Below are 21,482 nucleotides of genomic sequence, written 5' to 3' on the forward strand. Positions count from 1 at the left end.
AACAGAAACAAAACTCAGAAGAAATGTTTTCCACCCTAACAGCTGCAGAGATGTGATTAAATGTGCCTCAAAACTCAGGCTTTCAGCACGGTCTGAGCGTCACACTGCAGATTCAAAATGGTCAAGCAGGCTTTGAAATGCCACCCCTGCTTTGAACCCTGCAGATCAGTATCAGCCTGGAGAAGAAGGATTTGAAGCCAGAGGAAGATGCTCATGTTTCGAAAGCAAGCGCCAGCAGGGGAAAGGGGAGGCAAAGGGGCTGTTCTCCATTACAAGAGGAACTGCAAGAACAGCTTGGGCAGGTGCTCCCCTGCCTGAATGTGGGACTGAACAGCATTAAACACTGTAAGTACAATAGAGACTTGAAAACAAAAACAGATTTCCCTTCCTAACCATACTGAGACATTGCAACAAGGTAAACTGCCAGACAGCTTCATTTGCTTTTCTGTTAAAACTGAGCAAAGGGACAGGATTCAAACAGCAATTCTGCTAACAGATGGGCTGACACTGTAATAGTATCTCATCTAACTTAAAAGCATCTCTCAAATGTCAGAGGTAGAAAAAGAACTCCAGACTTCATATCCTGACTCTGAGTCCCTCGAGGTATTGCTTCCACATTTGATCCATGCAGAAAGAACCTACTTCTATCATCAGATAGGAACATTGAGAAAGAAGGAAAAACTGAGATGAGGATGAAATACTGCTGGAGAATTATGGAGTTGATTCTGAGTATAATGCTGACTTGCAGGAGTCTGACAGTTCTGGGAGATGTGCGGGTGCCCTCTGTGCCTACAAGCAGATAAAAATAAAATCAATGTAACTACTCCAAAAAGCAAGAGAAAGAGCCAATTTCTGTAAAAATCAATGATTTCTAGGATGCAGAGGCCACTTTTCCATGCTTCAGCACTCAAGTAAAGGTGAGTTTTTTTTTCATGATGCCACTGAATTTTCAGGCAAACTGAATTCCCTTCCCAAGAAAACCTCTCTTACACTTGCCCCCCCAGCTGGGAAGTCTCCAGGAGCCATTATGGTTCCCCACTGATAGCACTGAGCATACAATGATTATGTAGTTAAGGAGTACCTACAAACTGGCTTATTCTTTACTGAGAGGGAGGGCAAACACTGGAACTGGCTACCTAGAGGAGTGGTTGATGTCCTAAGCCTCTCAGGAGTTAAGAGGTATTTAGACAATGCCCTTAACTTGCTTTAATTTTTAGTCAGCCCAGAAGTGCCCAGACAGCTGGACTACATGGTAATTTATGTCCCTTCCAACTGGAATATCCTGTTCTAATAATGAAGGCCTATAGCATGGACATACAGCAAGAGTTTCTCTATTTCAAGATTATGGCAATCTCAGAAGATGAGAATTTTCTGTGAACTTTTAGTGTCCTTGGAGCAGAACCCAATATCCAGGACTGAATTTAAAATTCCACATGAGAACAAAATGATCAGTCTGAGTTCTTGACATGATCACAGCCACCGTTGCATCTGGATACCTGACAGCCACAAGTTAACTTATCCTCTCAAATCCATGGGAGACGAACTCCTTCAGAACATGGAATCCAAAGGAAAAATCTCTAAAACCCAACTTTCCTGCTTTAGTCAGGGCAGAGAAAAATTAGAGTATCCTGTCTTGCAGCTCTTATGGTGCTTGCACTGCCTGAAGAATATCAGACAAAAGGCCAATATATATATTTTGTGTCTTTAGACTAAGAACTACAGTTTGTACCAGTAGAAGTAGGAGAGATCTTTGTTAAACTTGCCACCCCCGTGGAGAAAAAGAGCTCCAGTGCTGGTGGGCTGGAGCACATGGAAGCTGTGACAGTAATCTTCCCAGCACGGAGCTGTAGCAGCTGATCTCCCAAAGGCAAGACACAACCACTGTCCAGCACAAGTGGGTCAATCTTGAAGTCTGCCTTCCCAGTTGTTCCCATCTCCCTTCCTTACACTGGTAAAATTCTGCTGGCAATGTAACACCCCGATTTGAACAGAGAGCTCCCAAACTTAACCATCACGGTGAACAAAGGTGTTATATCTTTCAATTTATCTTGCAGCTTCTTGTGCCTTCTCTAGCCCATAACACCAGACAGATGTAGCTCTGCTCAGAGCTGGTATGTGCTACTGAAACACAAATAAATGAGCAGGCCACTATGGGGGAAGGAAAGAGTTAGTTTTGCATTCTGAATATTGACTTGTCTGAGAGTCTGGTGTATTTGAAATCAATTTTTTGAAATATATTTAAAGGGCTCTCTTTTATAGAGGGACTTTGTAATGATGTGGAAAATTCACAGTTCCCAACATCAAGCCAGGGTGGAGGGAGTCTGGAGTATGAAGTAAAAATAATGTGGTTGTTTGCAGAAATTAGCAGCACCGATTTAAATGCACACTCTCCTCCCTCCTCAAATAATCACCCCGTGAACAGAGGTGGTTTATGGAGCCCTCTGGAAAATGTTCCTCGTGGCCTCCATTCCGGACCCAAAATAAAATACATTACATTGCAGCAAATACTTCACCAGGGTGCTGCTCCCTTCCCCCAACCCACGCCTCCCATTTGCTGCTAATTAAATGAAACAGCAGGTGCTTAGACCACAAGTGCAGCAGGGCTGGAGCGAGTGCAGTGATTAAACCCCCCTGGAATGTCTTCTTGGAGAGCTGCATCTTTCCAGGGACCGGACTCTTGGAGGAAAGATGAGATTAGAGGCGAGAGCTGGGTCAGTCTTTGGCTGTGAGCTCCACGATCAGAGGGTGCTTTCGAAGGACAACAGATCACTAGAAACATCAGGGCTCTGAGAGAGGTGCTGGCACCTCTGTTTGGCCAAGCCACCTTCCCAGCATCTCTGCTAGCACAGGGTGCACACAACAGAGTGTGCTCTGCCTCTGGGCTGGAGACATCTCCTTTCTCACCCAGCTGAGAACCATCATAACAATGCAGAGCAGCCTCCCCCATGCCAAGGCATGTCTGGGCACCTCAAATCTTCAAGCAAAGATTAGCAATGCAGTCCCTGAGGCAGGAAGCCATCCCAGCCTAGCCCTGGGTGAGGCTAGGGAATGGATGCATCACAAGCCAGAGTGTCAGAGCTGGCCAGGAGAGCTATGGGTTGTGTCTGAGCACGTGACACACCAGGTCATGCTAATGAGATGTTCCTAGTTGCCACCCAGAGCAAATGCCTGCAAGCCCAGAGAACAATTTTGTAAGAGTAACTCTCTTTGGGATGTGTCCTTAGCCCATGACTCCTGGCACATCCATTTACCTGCTGCCTCTGTGCTGCAGTCTCATCCACAAGGTACTCTGGGGACACAGCATGGACTGAATCCCCCCCACATGAAGTTTTCCTCACATGAAGTTTTACCTCCTGAGACCAGAAATCAAGCAAAACAAAAGGCAAATGCTATTCTGACAGGGCAGACACAGTGCTGTTAAGAAATGGACAGGCGTGGAGCAAGGGGCATTTAGGGGCAGCCAGAGCTGAGCAGACCATCAAACCAGCTCTTCCTGCATCCTGCTCTGGGGCCTCCTTGTTTTGCCCCACTCACCATGCACTCCATCAACAGCCACATCTCCCTCCCATCCCAGCATTCCAGTCTCACCCAGGTGACTTCCCATGGAGACAGGATGGGATAACTCCAATCACCCAAAGGCCACCAGTGCATCCTAACTCAGGGGGACTCTAAACCAGTTACCAACTGGGATAGCACGGTACAAGCTCAGAAATAAATTCCTCATCCCTTCTACAAATTCCATTTCCAACCACAAGGCTCCATAGAACCAGGACATAATCCCAAGAACGAAAAGCACTATTTATATTTCTGCTGAGCACTTAACTTCTGTTTGGTCACTCTGCTGATGTTTCACTTCTTCACCAAACCCTGTCAGAAATGGCTGGGGGCTCAAGGGGAGGAGAGGGAACGTGGTCATTACGGTCTGGCTTAGCTACTGTAATACAGCTAACATTTGGCTCTGTTAAAAACACTCCAAACCATAGACTTCAAAGCATTTCACAAATATTAATGAATAAACTTTCTCCAGGAGGGCTGATTATAGCCCCCATTTTATGGGTGGATATTTCCAGATAACCTTCCTGCCACACCAGAAGTTCCCCCCTCCTTCTTCCACACCACAGACTCCAAGCTCCTAATTACACAAAAAACATTTCCACATTAAGGCAATGAAATATATTTTGCCCTAAGAGTGGAATAGGATTCAGCATGAGGTTTCCTAACAACAACAGGCAGGAACTGACAGCCCAGTGCTCCTGCAGCTCACAGCACACCCCTGCTCAGCTGGATAATCCAGGGCTCTCCCACACCCAGAACCAACCTGAAACTTCGTATGACTCCTGTCTACCCTGGAAGCACCTTTTGTTAACTTTTCCCTTTACATAAGGATAGCCAGGGACCACCTTCATGGAGCACATCACTTGCTCCAGCTACCTTATTCCCAGAACCCAATGGCAAATGAATCTCTACCACCTCCTGAAGCACCAAATGCTAAATCCTACCCTTATGTGCAAGCAACCAGCACCCTCTAACCCTCAGCATGGTAACACGAGTGTTGCACAAGGCAACAGAGGCTTTTGCAAAGCTGCACCAACAGTTACCGACACACCAAAAAACTACCAGACAACCTGGACTTGTTACAAGGACACAGGTGTTTAGCATGTGCCATCCCACAACCTACTTTCTTCACCAGGAAGACACATGCCAGTATTGTTCAAGCAGCAACACATCACTGTAGTGACCAGGTAAAGCCTGGACTTGGATGTCAAACATTCCTAGACGACAGAGAGGCCACAACATTCCAACTCACTGGGCTGTGAAAAGCCAGAGTTTTGCCAGATAAAAGGAAAAGTCTGTGAAATATTTTTCTTGGTCCAGGTGGATAAGGTGTATTCCCTTCTAAGATAAAACTTTGATCATTAAATTCAACCTAGGCCTTTGAAATATTTTTTTCCCTATTATTATTTTACTTAGTCCTTTCCTGGTTTGCTTTTTAAGTTCTTCCCATTTGGCATTTTCCCCTCTCTTTCACAATGTTTTTGTGGTTTGTCCTTCACCTCTCTCAAAACACCTGGCTGAAGGGAGCAGCTCAGCAAGTCTCACTGGTTTTCTTAACACACCCTTTAAAAAACAAATGCATCAAGACCCAGACACATGGTTCTGATGTTACCTCTAAAAGCTCCACTAAATCGATTAGGATCTGCCCTTGACTGGCCTGGTGAATCAGAGGCACTCCGGCATCGACACTGATGCTTCAAGAATGGCTTTAATAGAGAGCTCTGCTTGTACTATAGAATTACAGAAATTATCTTAAACACACTGTAATGCTTTTCTGAGTCTCTGCTTAGTCCTTTGTGAGCTTGTTCACAGCTCCTGCCATCAAGAACTTGTCAGCAACCTGTTGAAGTGCAAACCTCCTCACTGGACTGCAACTCCTTGCTCTATTGTCTTTGCACCCTCAGAGGGTCCCAGATGGGATAGCTTAAAAAAAACTTTAATTATGGCCACTTGGGTCGATGCTCAATGGCAGGTGTGGACTCAGCAGGCTGCCAGCCAGGTCAGGTCCAAAGGATCTGATGTGCTGTAAAAATTCAAGTCCTTTCTTTCCTGCACAGATCCGACAGACCAGAACTCTCTTTTTAAATGAAAAAGAAAAAGGTGGAGAAAAAAAGCCCTCAGCTTGGCTGAATGCTGTTCAAACAGGGCACCCAGGAAGGAGTGTGCACAAAGCCGTGCTTCCCCAGAGCATCACTAGTCCTGCTTTTTGCGTGACTTCACCATGTGTCTTCTCAGCTCTGTGGGTTTTACTGCCCTGACCGCTCCACTTCAATGCTTCCCCTGAAGGGAGGGAAGTGGAAATTGCAAAATGCAGTTCTGCAGTGGGAATACTTGCATTTGCATGAGACATGAAACTGCTCTGGTTGCAGAAAAGGAGAACCATGCTGTGACTTGAGGCAAGCAGGAAGGGAATAGGGGGCAAACAAACTCCCAACTTCATGCTCCAAACACTGATGGTAAAAAGATCAGTCATTCAGATGCTATGGGGAAGAAGCAAATAGCACACAGTGCTCATAAATCAGGCTGGGGTGAGCCTGATCAGGAGCCTTCCCTATGGCAGGCAGGACTGGACACAGTCCACAGAGGAAGAGATGCCAGCTGATGCTTTTCTGTGTCCTGTAAGCAAACCATGTTGTGACAGGACCAAGAGCTACTGCTCCTTCCAGGCAGGGCCTTCCCACATTTGAGCCTGTCAGAGCAGAAAGCCAGGAGGGGTGAGGTGACATGGAAAAGAGCCCTGACAGAGCCCTGCATAAACTTTCCATTATGGGTGGGCAATTTTCTATTTGCACTTAAATGCAATAATGTAAATAAACTCCCCGTAACCCTTCCAGGGCTATTTAGGACGTTTGCAAAAACAACCAGCTCCTCTCATCGCGAGCCAAGGGATGCGAACACAACAGGCACTTCTCATCTTGGTCTCCACATACTTAATGAAAGTGAAGGATTGTATTCCCTGCACAAAAGCAGAATTGTGTTTCAGGGCTGGGGGTGTGAACTCCATGCAATTTTCTGGCAGTATAAATAATTGAAAGCTGAGTATGATTAGGGGAGAGCGACAACATAGTGCAGGGGGTGGAATTGTCATGCCCGAACTTTTGGGGCTTGGGTGCTTCAGGGAAAAAAAGGCCTGGAAAAATCCCACTAAGGAATTTAATTTTCACATAGATGTTCCAGAAAAAAAATAAAAAGGTTGATCTTGATCTCTGGTAAGAGGAAACATGCTAATAAAGTGGCACTTGGAGAATTTGCTGCCTGTGTGAGGCTAGCAGCCCCAGAGCTGTAGCTTTGGCTGGGCCTGGTCTCACAGCCAAGCCACTCTCCTGTGTTTTATTGTTCCAGCAAACAAAACCTGGAACAAGGCTAACAAACAAGCAGGTTGCTCCCAAGGCTGACCTTAAAGTCCTGCTGTGGAGATCTATGATGAGAGCTTCCAACACCAAAATAATGGAGACGGAGGAGGGATAACACAGGAGATATACACTGAGCCTTTATGCACACTGATGAAAAACGGCTTTTAGCCCAGTTTTTATCATGATTCTGCAAAATGCCTTGTATGAGATACTGTCCAAGCACAAAACCAGCATGTCTGGGCTCTATACCAAAGCCTTCCACCATGCTTCAGAATTTCTGGCAATTTCAGGCATGTTTTTAGATTTCCATTAGCACCACAACCTCACAGGGACTCATGCTCCTGATACATTGGATTTTTAACATGAAAAGCAACCAACAGCTATGAAAATAAGTCTGAGTTCTCCACAGCTGATACAAGTCAATTCAGTTCATTAGGAAGAACTTGTTGCTTTTCCTCTCTGTGGCTGTATCCAGGAGAGCCCTTACCACAGCACAGGTCCTCCAACATCCTCACAGTCTCCAAGCCAGCCATAAGTGGGGGATGGTAAGAACAACTTACACAAACCAAAACTCTGGAAAGCAAGGGAATAATTCCAGAAAATAACACCTTTGACCAATTTCACCATTTTCGGTGCCTGCTATAGGCAGACCATGTACAATTAAAAGGACATAGCTAAGAAGTCAACAACCTCTTTGTGATGCTCCCAATATTTCTTAAAAAAACCCAAACAAACAAAACTCATGACCCTAACTACATATAGAGCCCAGACCACCAAGACAGAGTGGCATGGATATCACCTCTGTTCTTGCCTTGCTGCTGTCACACCCTGAGGAGTTGGCTAAGCCACCACCTCACTTACTAAGGTCACCCATGTCCTGGCCATAGAGGTGGATTGGTGCTGAGCAGCAAATATTTCCCTGTAGCCACCCTGTGGGAGATTCTCATGCTGCAGACTAGGGGCAATATCAGCTTTATGCTCCAACGAAACCCAAGTGAAGAAGTACAAAAGGGAGGGTTCCCATAGGCTGGGTCACCTTCTCAGCTGCGGGTTCTTTGCCAGGGTCATTCAGTGCACCTCTGCTGTAGGTTGGCAGGCACTTTGCCATTTCCTCATCGTGGCCCTCATCTTCGTCTGACATGTAAAGTCTCTTTAAAAACAAATACTGGAAGCTGAACAGATTGTTTTGCCAAGCAAACATTTAAATAATGATGGAAATTAGAATTATAAACAATTCTATTTATTCATTGAACACAAAGATACTGCCCCTGGCCCGTTGGTATCCTAAGGCACTGAGGGTTAGAAAGACAAATGGTATTTAGACAGCTTTTAAATCAGTGGAGACAACCATTCTCAGCTCAATAACCATGTCAGCTATTAATTTTTTCCCAGGGGCATCTCAGTTCCCCTGGGAAGGCCTGTTACAAGCTTGCTGCTGGGCTATTTTTCTGAGAGCAGGCATTGAAGGGTCTCTCCTACTGAAGCCAAGTCTTGCAAGTGTGACTGCACCAGGAGCTCCAGCACAGCTGCCAAAACACAGGAGGCACAGTCAGCCCTCATAGACAGTGCAGGGCTCCTCCTGGAAATCTGGTTCTCTGCATCTCCTGCAAACCTTGCACTGCAAGTTTCTCCATGTACTGTCTGGGATAACAACAGCAAACAACTGGCCTGTGTTTACTCAGAAGAAAGGATGTGCCATTTCTCCCCAAGGAGCCAGCACTGACCTTTGGGAACAGACGTGTTGACAGACCCATGTTCAGATTTCCTCTGAATTTTCCCAGTCTTGTTTCAGTAATGCTCTTAAGGAAGCTGTTTATAACTGAAACCCTACAGCTACAGTTGCAGTAACTCCATCCCCACATTTCCAAGATTATCAGGGATGTCCCTGAAGCCAAGCAATGGTTCTGAACCTGATGGGTCAGATATGGAGCCAGGCCCCTGGTCTGGAGCAGGATTTCACAGCAGCTCTCAACATCTACAGCAGGGCCAGGATGCTGAACACCAAGGGAATGGGAACAGGGGAAATGTGATCCTTGCAACCCAGACCTTGCTGGCCAAGGCCAGCACAGCCCAGAGCAGAGGGAGACACATGCAGAGCCCAGCAGGACAAACACCAATTTCACTGTGCACTTGCACCACAGGCTGATGCAGCAATATCTGCCATGCTGTTCCACACCTGCCCCGTTCAACCCCACCTTCTCCCCCAGCTTTCCTGCCCGTTTCCTTGGGCACCCTCAGATGCACACACACAGCCCAACAGAAACACTCCCTGAGCTCGTCAGAGGCTGGGAATCCTCCCACGCTGTGAGAGGGGCAAGCTGCATCTCGCAGGGAGCTGCAGCAGCAGCCCTCCTGCTCTCCCTGCAGTGCCAGCAGGAGCTCTGCAGAGGGTGGCACCTACAGAAGAGAGGGTCACCCACTGCAGGGTGACACTGCTGCTCTGGATGGCTGGGAAGACCCGTGAGTGACTGCTCATCCTGCTAAAGAGGCCTGGTGGCTTGAGGGTTAGGAGTCAGCATTTGCAAACACAGGAGAACCCTTGCCCCATTGCATTCTTACCTACACTCTTCACCACTGCTAAACTTAGTGCATGCTTGAACTTGTCCATTCACCACTCCTGCAGAGCTATAAGAATGAACATGAAATAACAGAGGCCCTACAAAAATGTCATTACTGAGTTAGACTGCACTGGACCACCAGAATTAGGGCTGTAGGTCTCCACTTGGGCAATTAACCCAGACTAACTACTGGGTTGAATAGACACATTCCCATCAGAATCACAGAATTCTCTTTGCCCTGCCCCAGGAAAGCCTGCATGCCAAAGCCACCAGGTCCTGTTTCAAATCACAGTGACCCAGTGAAATCCAGGGTGCTCAGGCACGTGCCACAGTTACAACCAAACTGGGAATGAGAGTGGACATTACCCTATTTGATACAGCTTGGGGTAATGGAGAAAGGGATGTTGTTACAGAATAGTGTAACAGGAGAACAATTGAGAGCAGCAGCGTGTACATGAACTCCAGTCTAAGTAAGAAAAGCAGAGATACAGACTGCAATTACTAGTTTTTATGCTACCATTTTTGTTTAATATCATCTTCAGTGCTCTGTTACATTATAGCACTATAAACAATCAGGATGACCCTAGCAATAACAAATGAAGCTCTTGATGTTTTATCATCTGGATGAAAACAACTTACATGTCTTTCCTCTTCCTAATAAAATTCTTGATAGTCTTTACTTTTTTAATGTTCTAATTGCCTGCTAGTGAGTTCTTCTTTATGTGCCACTTTGAAGAAAATCTGCTTAGATGAGCAAACCATGTTGGGCAGATAATATTTTGCTGATACACAGAGCCAGTACTTGAACAGAGCCTTGTTTATTTGCCTTTTCAATATTGTGACATTTCAGACATCTCCTTGCAGCCAAACCGCCCAAGTGTATCATTGTGTGGGGAGGCCGAGATCTGCCTACCGAACATTCCTGCCACGGCTCCGGCGATGCCGTTCCTGCACACCAAGCACACATCGTGGGATGGCGGCATGCTGCTAAATCCAGCTGCTGTGGATTGGAGAAACCTTGGAGAAAGCTGCATTACACCTGCTATGAGAGAGGATCCTCCCCCAGCTCCCCACACAGAGAGGCAGCCATCCTCACGGAACAGAGGGTCTGGTCCTGTTCATGCAGGCACTGAGTAGCACAGGCATGGAATCGGAGGAGAACATCTGAAGTCACTGGATAAAATGCAGCAGATGACTACTGGTGATTGAAGCTGAGAGACCAGGCATAGATCCTTGGTCCCATTTTCCCTGTTTACTTTGCTGGGAGGGGGTTTCTTAGCAGTGGGGCTAGCACCCAGCTGGGGTCATAAAAGCTGTAAAAAGCCCAAGGTGGTACAGGGCAACTGCAAGGGTGATATGGGGAGAGGGGAAAGACATGTCCTTCATGCTTTCCAGCTGCAAGCTTTGTGGCTGTTTTCCAGCCCAGCATGGCCACTGGGAGGGTGAGAGCTGTCTACATCTCCACACTTCTCCACCTGATGCTTTGGGCAATTATTTATGCATACGTTCAACTACAAATCCCCATTCTGCTAACAGCCTCCTAAAGCACTTTCCAGCAATAAAAACACAGACCTTACGTCTGTAGATGTCTTTTACTGCACAGTGGAAATGCCAGGAGTTATCCCTACTATCCCAATAAAGGTGTGTCCTTTCTCAGCTCCTCTGGGGGCAACAGCAGCAATACTGAACTATCACCTCAGGACAGGATTCTGCATCCACCACCAGCAAATCCATCAATGATGATGGAAGACCTTGAGCAGCATCCAGGGGATGTGCCCCAGTGAGCCACCAGCCTGCCACAAGGGTCAGCACTACTGACAGGTGATGTCCACGTCACTCCCCTCATGCTCCTCCATTCTGCACTGCAGGCAAGGGCAAGAAAACTACATTCAAAATATTACATTAGGAGGTAGCTTTGACCCCATGTGGTGCTCAGGTGCAAATGTGTCCCCAGGGTGAAAGACAACAGATAATTGGATTTGACAAGCAATTTATAGTAATGCTTTCATCTATGCAGAGTTAATTCAATCTTTTCAATCCTATTTACTGAAACACTGGCACTCACATGTATTCTGCTGCCATCATTTGACCCATGCTCAGGAGCAGATGTGATTGGTTGCACAATTAAATGATGCGGCAATACCCTAATTTAATTTAAAATCTGTGTTTACAGATATCCAGCCCTCACTGAAGCAGCACAGGGCTGACACTTGGCTTGCTGCTTTGGGCTGTTTGCTGTACTTCTTACATCTTTGTGGGGCAAACAAATCCTATGCTATGACCACCCTTACTGCCCTATTACTGAACTGAAAAACAACCAGACTCCCAATTCAAGCATATGCACTGCTGAAATAGCACAGCCAAGCTCTCCTCGGATTTGACTCCTTGGGACAGAGCAGCCTCTTGCCGCCAGCAGTGCCTAATAGAATTTGCGAAGAAGTATTTTAAAAAATGCAGTTTCTACTAATGCAACAGCTTTCAAAACCACTGAGCCACTTCCCACAGAGACAGCCGTTTGGGGAAGGGTGGGCTCTTTTTTAAAGAAACATGAAAATGGAGTAGTGAAATTAATTATCTCTATTCCTCCCTCCTTGCTCCTGGGCAGCCCCCTGGGTTTCCCCAGGGGTCGTATCCAGTGTCACTGTCAATGCCAGCCACTGCAGCCCTGATTAAGTCGTTACAAGTCAGCCCTTGTTCCTCCGCTTCCAGTCAAGAGCAAATGAGACACGTGCAGGCTTCGGAAGCCCTGAAGTGCAGCTCTGTCATTGACACAGCAGGGTGAGTGGAGCTGGCAGAGACCTGTGGACTCCAGCTGTTTTGGACATGAGTGGTGCCCGTGAGTTGGCTGAGCATTACTCCCTGAGCATTTGCTTGGTTTTCTCCTAGAAGTGCCACACGGGGATAAGCAGGGATATTATCAAAGAAGACTAATTATGCTAAGACCACCTTACCATGCATGGTATCAGATTGCAAACCCCACGTTCAACCAGTGCTAGGTTAGAAGTTCAAGCTTCCAGCAAAAATCTGGAAAGCACAAGTCATCCCAAAATGTGGAGCTAATTTCTCTTTGAACAAGAATCTCTGCACATCAAGCCATAGATTTCCCAAAACACAAGGGTTACCCGAAGTCTCCCTTAGCATTCATTTACTTTTCCAACTTTCTCTGCAGGCTTCATTAGAGCTGGAAATACAAATTTCTATTCAAGATCCAAAGCAGTTTCCTTTGCCTCACCTAAGAGATGATCAGGCATAATCAAAAATCCAGAAAGAGTAATAGGAGGGGATAAATAAAAAACATCTATCACCTTTGGGTGTGTAAAAGCATGTTATGGAAGCCTGAGCACACAGGGCCTTGTCCCCATCTCACAGCTGGGAAACTGAGGCACAGATGGACACTTTGACACCATACAGAGACATGGCCGGACTGCAGAAATCTCAAGTGGAGACCTCAATTTCTGTAACTCTGCACCTCATGCTGCAAGAGCTAAAGAGGCGGTTGTAGGGGGCTGACACTGACACAGAGATCCCTGGGAGGGAAAAGGGTTAAAGAAGGGAATTTGTTACTTTCTTGTCGTATTTTCTCATGGGGGGAGAAGCGTCATGCAAGCAGGAGTTTTCCACTGGCTAGGCCCCCTTGCACTTATCAATGGGACCTTTCAGGACTCACTCCCTGATTGAGACATCATTTCCTGTCCAACACACTAACCCCATTGATAACTCCACACTTGATGGGAACTTTTCAAACCTACCAGGAAAGGCCAGGAGACCCAGAACAACATATACATGAAAACAGAACTGGGGTGAAAAGAGAAAGAAGAGAGAAAAAGAAAGAAACCGTTTTGGCCACAATTTGCATGCTGACAAGAAATGTTTGTGACTATGGAGCTGCGCATCTTTAGTAGGTACAGCAGACACAGAGAAGAGGTTTACATTCTCTTACAGCAGTGGGACTGGCAGGCCTGGCACTTTAGCCCAGTTAGAAATGGAGATGGGCACAAGAGGAAGCTTAAGAACATCCCTCTCTTGTCTTCCTGCCACACAGCAAACAGAAATTAGGACTGGCTGTAGAAATGGTCACGTTTCACCCAGAAGGCCAGGAGGCCATAATAACTGATGCAGCTTACAGAACAGCCTAGGGACTTCAGGTTTCCAAGTACAAGAAATGAAACATAAAGAGGAGCAAAGATGAAACTAGTGCTCTCTAAGATACCCCAAACAAGAACCCTTTTTTTCCTAACTTACCATAGGAAAAGGCTCAGTGTTACTTTTCAGGACACAGCACAGTCAACTACCTCCTCAATACTGACTGTGAGGACTCACTTGGTATTGTAACATCAACTCAGCTCCAGACACAAGCTCCAGTCCAAAAATCAACCTTTTCCCCAAAGTTCAAGAGTGTATCAAACCACAGCTTTTACTTTTACCCCAGGCAATTAGTTTTGCTGCCTACAAACCTATAATGATACAAAAATATCAGTGGATCTGGATTGTTGCCAAACAGAACACCATCCCCAAAGCTCCCCCTACCCATGCAGGTGCCTGGGAGCGCTACCAGAAATGAAGCAACTGATTCCTGGTTTCAAACTTTAGTCAGCAGTTATCCAGCAAGAAAGCTTTTGATGAAATCGAAACATACAGGCACAGAACAGAGGAAAGGAGCCGTACAAACAGCAGGAGCCAGGACACTGGCTGGCTAGGTAGATGGCTAGGAAGAGAGACTGGAAAGTTTCCACTGCGATCTCTGTTACTGAGCTGCTGTGGCAGCGTGCAAAAGCTCTGTTGTTTTCAGTTACTTGGGTAAGTAGTTTCTGGAGGCCCAAAATGTAGCGCTCTCTCTGTTTTAAGTGCATCTGAAGTATTTAAAATTAGATCCCCTCTTTAATAGGAACCATTCATGAAAATGTCAGCTTTAAATGTCTTTACAGTGCAAGTTACTCACTGTGAGCATACCACCCACTTATCTTATACCCTACAAGGGCAGAGTCTGAAAAGTTTCAAGATCATGACATGTAACAGACCAAACAAGCACAAAGCCTTATTTAAAGGCACTATTAACCCATCTGGAAACATGACTAGAAGCATGAGTAGAAATAATATTTAATGTTAGACAGGACAGATTTACCTGCAGGTCAAAGAACTTGCTGTATCTCCGGTAGATGATCTGGGAAGTCAGGTCAGACCATGTCACGTTGATGATATAGACCTGTTCAGGGAAAAGAAAATACAATTCAGCCTGGGCCAGAAAGCACAGGATACATGCAAAGGCAGAACAGTCAGCATAGGTTAATTTCAACTCTCACTGGCTGTTCCCACTTACAGTCAGGAATATAGCCCTGGGAGCAGGACTAGCCTAAATTAAAGCCTGCTGCAGCCTTCAACAGAAGTCTTGGGGGAACACGCAGTGCTCTCCCACACATCCCCATCAGCAGCTCCCACCAACTTTGCTCTGCCTGGGATAAAAGCTCTAATTGAGCAACGCCACATTTTCTGGTCTGTGGTAGCACACACTGCCTTCTGTCCTCTTTGGGGAGTCCCAGGGCCAGCTACAGGCATGGCGGGGTGAGCTATTCCACCCCTGAAGCAACAGCTCCTCAAGGGGTGCTGATCTCCAACCCCATGCTCCAGATTGTCCTTGTGTATGGAGCTGTGGCTGTCACCCTTCCCAAGCAAGGAGTGGCTCTGGTTCAACAGGAAATCCAAAGGAAACGCAGCTCCCCAGGTGCTGTGGAATTACAGCCATGCAACACCATTGCTTACTCACACCCATACATGTGTGACAGAAACCAAACCCTGTCACGGCACACAGCTCTTGCTGAGTCACATTGAGGGATGTAAAGCTGGACAGTGAGAGTGACACTGCTTCCTTGCATTGATGGAAACAGCAACAGAAACCTGGAATAAGCCCAGGATTTCCCTTGCCCAACCCTACTCCATCCCCAAAACAACCCTCTTCCAGAAACACAGTTTTGCCAGAAGCTGTGATAAAAATGATTTGCATGCACACATACACAAACTTGTACATATATATATATATATATATATATATAAATACACACACAAAACACAAACATGTTGCCTTTTGACCCTGATACCTCCAAAATATTTTTTTAAAAAGTTAAAAATGGGCCAGGTTCTGCTTTGTCATACACTTGCCCTCAGGCCAATGCTAGCATTGCTGCCTTGATGACAGATCCGCAGCAAGACTTCAACAAACACAGGATGGAGCCATCAAGGGTGACCATGGACATCAATATAATGAAAAATCACAGCTAGGACAGCTCCTGGGCCTTTAAAGCCATTTCCAGGTTTTACATATGGACTGATATAACAATCTGGCAGAGGAAACAGGAAAGCATTCCTCCTCCCTCAGCCACAGCACTGCAGCAGGAGCTCTCCCTTTTGCCATGGATGCAGAAGTGAAGCTCTCTGTCCCAGCAATGGGAGATGGATAAGCATCACCCTCTTCTCCACCTCCCCCAAGACACCAGACCATCTTCCAAGCTACTGATTCAATTCATTGGTACTTTTGCCAAATAAAAATTATTGCATGGAAATCCCTGAAGGGGTGTTGAATATTGGGCTCAACAACACTTTTGCAAGAACCACCAATGGATTTTTTTTTTTTTTTAATTCTTCTTTCCCAGTAGGAGAGGTATCCTCCCAGAAACCACAGAGATCCTGCAGCCATACTTTCCTCTCTGCTTGCTACAACCACATTCAATCCCCAAGGCAGTCTGCATCCCATCTTCAGCAGCCCAGTTTCATGGCATTCAATAACTGGAGATGCTGAGCAGAAGCTATTAAGGCGATCTGGGGCCTTTCTCATGATTGCATCAAACATAACTGCAGGGCCGAGACCATCGAGGCTGACAAAGGGAAGATTGCCCAGGGGCAAGAGCCTGACTCTCAGCAAACCCAGGTTACTCTGCTGCATCTCATAATTCTCCTGGAAAACCAAACCACCCGACCTCCTTCCCGCAATGCCCATATACACAAGGGTGACATCAGCACTGCCCTGCTGCATGGAGGGGAGATAAGCCTGTCTAACATGAAAACTTCAGGTCCCCTTTAAAGATCTTACCATGCAGTCAAGGCAGAGGAGGCAGAGCCTGGGAAGGAAGCTGCTGTTGCCAATTTTCAGGCCAGCCACACTACACTGAAGAATATTTTTCCATGTGTTTGTTGTGGGAAAAAAAAAGTTTGTAGCTTCACTCTGAGCTAATTCACACACAAATATTTCTACTCATCCTCTATCCAACAGCTACTTTCAGATGGAAAACCCATTCAATTAAAACCAGATCTTGACAGATGGGAGCTCAATAGGATCCAAAAGCAACTTCAGATACTGTAATTCTGGCCCTGAGTTCTCACAAAGGGGGTGAGACAGGAGGAGAAACATATTGCACATGTAAATAAAGATTATAATTTTTCTTTCATTATGCATCTTTTCTTCAGAAACTAAAAACAAAACACATATGCCACAGACATCCTGGCATTTTGAATTTCACAGCACTTCAGGCTTCTCCGTGCTGCTCTTCAGAACCCACAAAAACTGTGAGTTCTTGAAATTTTTAACAGCCTACAATTCTGCTTGTTCAAAATCTAATCCAGGCAGAAGTCAATCCTGCTTTAAGATTCCAGTTTGCTGGTGCAGTAAGTGGCACAACACCTCCATGACAGAAGGAGGGGCAGAGTTGAGTGCACAGGGATATTCTGGGTGAGAAGTTGGATTTATTTGGTGCAGGGAGCAGGTGTAGGAGCAGCACCCCACTGCATGGTGCAGACATATTTCCAGATCTGAAATTCAGGTTCTGTGGGAATGAAGCTGATACTAACTTCAGTCAAGCCAGGATTTTGCTGCACATTTAGGACAGCAATTAAATCTTTTTGAGCGTAAGGTCTCCTCAAGCTCAGTAAGTGATGGATGAGGCAGCATGCAGATACACAGATTTCTACTGCAATAAAGGATTACAACAGAAGCAAGAAAAGCCTTTAATCACAACCTGGTGCTTAGTGAAGTGAGAAACCAGTGGGCTCAAAATCTGCTTGGTAGGAGACAGGTGCAAAACCTAAAACAGCTATTGATCTTTTTTGCTCGTTTGCCCAAATCAAATTGCTTCCCGAAGGCCACCATTTAAAATAATGGGGTTTAGTTGAAAAAGATTTGTAAAATTCCAGATTATAAATGCAAGGTTTAGAGGCTTCAGAAGCCATAGATATCATATTTCTCTCCCTTAGAGATCTGAGTTTGGAAGTTATTTGCTTCTGCTGCTTTGGTCAGATGCATAACCTTTTCATGAGCAGCAAACATTACATCAGCTTACCTCACCTCTTTCCGCCCTGCCCCCCCCCTCAAATCTTAAAATGGGCTGCTGTGAAAATGATCAACAATGTCCCGAGAGAGGGAGAAAAGCAGTCCTGGGGGAGCCCAGGGTCATGAAAATGCAACAGGACAAGGAGGCAGCAGGAAATATTGCATACATAGGGAGAGTCATCCCACGCTCGAACCCAGCAGTGCTCTTGCAGCCACCTGCAGAGCCAAGGGAAGGCTTTCTGTGGCATCCAGCACCTCCCCAAAACTGAGCCACACAAGCCACCACTCCAACATGCAGCTGGGTCCTGCCCACGACAGAGTCCTGGCTCCCTGGCACATTCTGTCATGATAAAAAAAGACAAAATCAAAGTACCATACACATCTTGGAGCAAGCTCTTTCATGTAAGTACAGTATTTTCCTACACACAACTAAACTGTTCCAAATTACTACAGTAATTAATTACTAAAGGCAAAGAGACCTGCTTTATGTATCTGCCATGTTTATAACCATAAAGGAGTCAAAACACAGATGTTATTCAAATGCTTCACCTTAAAAATCTTTAACAAAAGGTCCTTAACAATGAATGAAAATTGAAGTAGAAATGACAAACAACTCACTGCACAATCACTGGGTGCTCCAGCCACTAAGAACGTTCACATTTTAATTTCCCAAGTCCAGCCTTTTTTTGATGTATTATTGTATTTTAAAATAAATCCTTCTTCAGAGAAACAAGAAGCCAGCTTTAAAGACTGTAGAATATTAATCAGGAACTGAGATTGAAAAGTAGCTCATGATATTCATGGCTTATGGAAGGTGCAGGGTGCTGTTCCAGCATGCATCGCAGTTGAGATGACCACAATACACAGAGTACCATCATACAACTTCAGAAGGCTTCAACCCATACAGAGTAACACCACACCACTTCAGAAGGCTTCAGGTGTCTGCCCATACAGAGTAACACCATGTCACTTCAGAAGGCTGCAAGCATCCACACTTCTTGTTCTTTAGCCCAACCTTTTATACCCCTCATGGTCATGCATTGCACCTGTGTGCCCTCTGTCCCTTTGGTGGTTGCTCGGTGCACCTGGGCACTCCATGGCTCATTGCTGTCAGCACTGCTCACTTGCTTCTCACAGCTCTGCCCACTGGGGATGAGGCCCCACTCCCAATTACCACAAACTGTGTGCCTACAGGACACCAGGGGGATTTTATCAGCTGGTAATTATTGTTGTTTAATTCTAGCTCTGGGAAACTTCTTCTTTACCCACCACAGAGCAGAAAACTTATTGTAAACTGAACTTATTGCTCTCTCTTTACTGCTTACACAAGCAACGAGGAGAGATGACTTCCTACTACAAAATACATCCACTCTGACATCACTGGGCATGACCTTATTGTTGACTGTCTTGTTTTAAATGGAAAATATCCAGTTCTAGCCAGCACAAACCCCAGAGGTAACAAATTCAGGTTATTCTCATGTGACCTATTTTTCAATTGTTTTTTAGAGGCTAATGTCTTGTTGTCTACAGCCAGATGAGCTGGAGTGGAAGACAAATGTCTGAAACTGGTCATCTGATGAGACCAAGATTAGAACATACACAAATACAAGAGCTATTAGCAAAGGGAAGATCGAAAAGCAGAAACCAGAAATATCCCTGCACACATTAGAGAGGGTGTTGTTAACCTCTAATAAGTAGTTACAGAAAACACCAGCTATTAAGAGTTCTGTGAATGCAAAAGACAACACTGTGGTGCAGTTTGTGTGCAGATACCATCATGATACCCCCTTTTATCCTGGAAAATGTCAGCTTCTTCAAAGATTTCTATTGAAGTGTTGGATGTTTGTCCTCCTATGAATCAGGTTTGAGTTGGAAAAGATATGCCTTCTCCCCTGTATTCAGATGCTATTCCAGCCTGTGAGCTGGAACTTTCCACCAGCACAGCTCAGCATGTGAATGCTCCCTGCTCCACTTCCATGCAAAGACAACTCAGCTCCTGCAAGGCTTGCAGCAATTTCAGCTGCTTCATTTACCTGGCAGAGTTTGCATTAAAACAACTTAAACTGCAGCAAAGTCAACATAGATCTGTGCCCTAAATTACCAGAGTACAGCCACTGCACCAACTCACTGTTTGCATAACCATTTTAAAGTCAAAGATGTGCTGATGAGCACAAATTGGTGCTGGCCCAGATCCAGATTTGAAGTGATATCAGCCTAGAGACAGCAATTTTGGTACCCACAAGACCAAAGCAGCAAAGCTGTTCAGCTTCCTGATGGGGTTTGGTTGATCTTCGGTATCTTCTTCCACCCCATAAGACACTGGCACCAGCAGCTGGGGTTTCCCCAGGATGAAGGGCCCTAATGTCCTCAATTTCTGCCCTATACAAGGGCCAGTGTGGCAACAGGAAGAGTGGAATGCTCCAGGAATAAGCAGAGAGAATGTAAGCCCTTCTCATGCACACATCACCTGTGCCTTCACTCCACTTGGATCACATCTGACTCTGGATTCAGTGAGCAGAGCACAGGCTTCTTGCCCAGCTAACTAACATCCAAAAGGCCCTGAAAAGCACTGAGAGACCTGGGAAATTCCCACAGAGGTGAAGTCAGACCCTCAGCCCCAAGCCAGTGGTAAGTCCATCACTGGTGCCATGCAATGAGGTCACCTTTCAGCACGACGGTCTCCGAGGTACAGCAGCTCAGCCAGAGCAGGGCCAAGGAAGAGCTATTTTCAAACCCTCTCCAGAGCTGTTCTCACTCCAGGATTTTGAAGACTGAGCTGAGAAACAGAGATGAGGCTTGGAAGAAATATGAGACCCAGGGAGCCCCAGACAGGAAAGGTCCTTGCAGGGTGGCTGCTGCCAGGGCAGGATGCCTCAGAGCAGTCCCAAGGAGGGGGTGACACGGGCTGCATGCAGGTGTGGGGCATCTGGCTTTCTCATGCACCAGATGTGGTTTCACTGACACCCCTCTACCCAGCTCGTGTTTCCATTACCAATGGGGAAAATGTAACTGAGAAAAAGACAAAGTGACCCAGGGGTCTCATGGACAAATGTTGCACATACCTAAGTCTTGGAAGCAAAGCAGAATTACAGTATGCTGGGAGAGAGTAAACTGAACAGCTCTAGCATTTGCCAGTTCTCATCTGTGAGCAGCCACCACACAGGCCACTAAAGCAGGACATAAAAATTCCAGTTTCCATCATAATTTGCAAGCTAATTTACAGTCAAAATAAACATACAAGTGAGGGGAAAGAAAAAAAAAAAACAGGGAGGGGGATACGAGAGTTTTCTTTTCTCCACATTTCATTTGTGGATCTTGTTTAATCTCTAAACTACAGTGTAAAAGGATTAATGCTGCCTCTCTTTTCAGCCATATCACACCAAATCTGTTGCGAGTACACAGAAAATAAACTCCTTTCTAGCTCCTAATCTAGTCATATTCTCAAAACTCAAACTGGGTCCATTCTAGGTTAGAAAACACACCACTACTGTAACCTATATGAGCACAGATCTTCCTCTTGGTGGAGCAGTAACCAGGGGGAGATCTGTTTCTCTTTGCCAAATCCCAGTACTTAAAAACAAATGAGAATAGCAAACAACTGCCCCAAGCCAGCCAGCAGACATCCCTGGAACACAGGAAGAGGAACTCATTCGAGATGGAGGCACCTGGCTGGATGACTTTGCTGGTTTCCTAGCTCCAGGG

At 45.8% G+C, this 21,482-nt stretch overlaps 1 protein-coding gene across 4 annotated transcripts in view; it reads right to left on the bottom strand.

Annotated features, from left to right (window-relative positions):
* Positions 1 to 21,482, bottom strand: part of SH3PXD2A (SH3 and PX domains 2A) — a 238,667-nt gene that overhangs the window by 182,120 nt on the left and 35,065 nt on the right. For all 4 annotated transcript variants that reach the window (XM_068197985.1, XM_068197986.1, XM_068197984.1 and 1 more), the window contains exon 2: positions 14,589 to 14,669. In XM_068197985.1, the coding sequence (XP_068054086.1) occupies positions 14,589 to 14,669 (81 nt within the window). The remainder of the gene's footprint in view (positions 1 to 14,588; positions 14,670 to 21,482) is intronic.

This window comes from Anomalospiza imberbis, chromosome 8 (genome assembly GCF_031753505.1).
Source record: "Anomalospiza imberbis isolate Cuckoo-Finch-1a 21T00152 chromosome 8, ASM3175350v1, whole genome shotgun sequence".
In the NCBI taxonomy this organism is placed as follows: Eukaryota; Metazoa; Chordata; class Aves; order Passeriformes; family Viduidae; genus Anomalospiza; species Anomalospiza imberbis.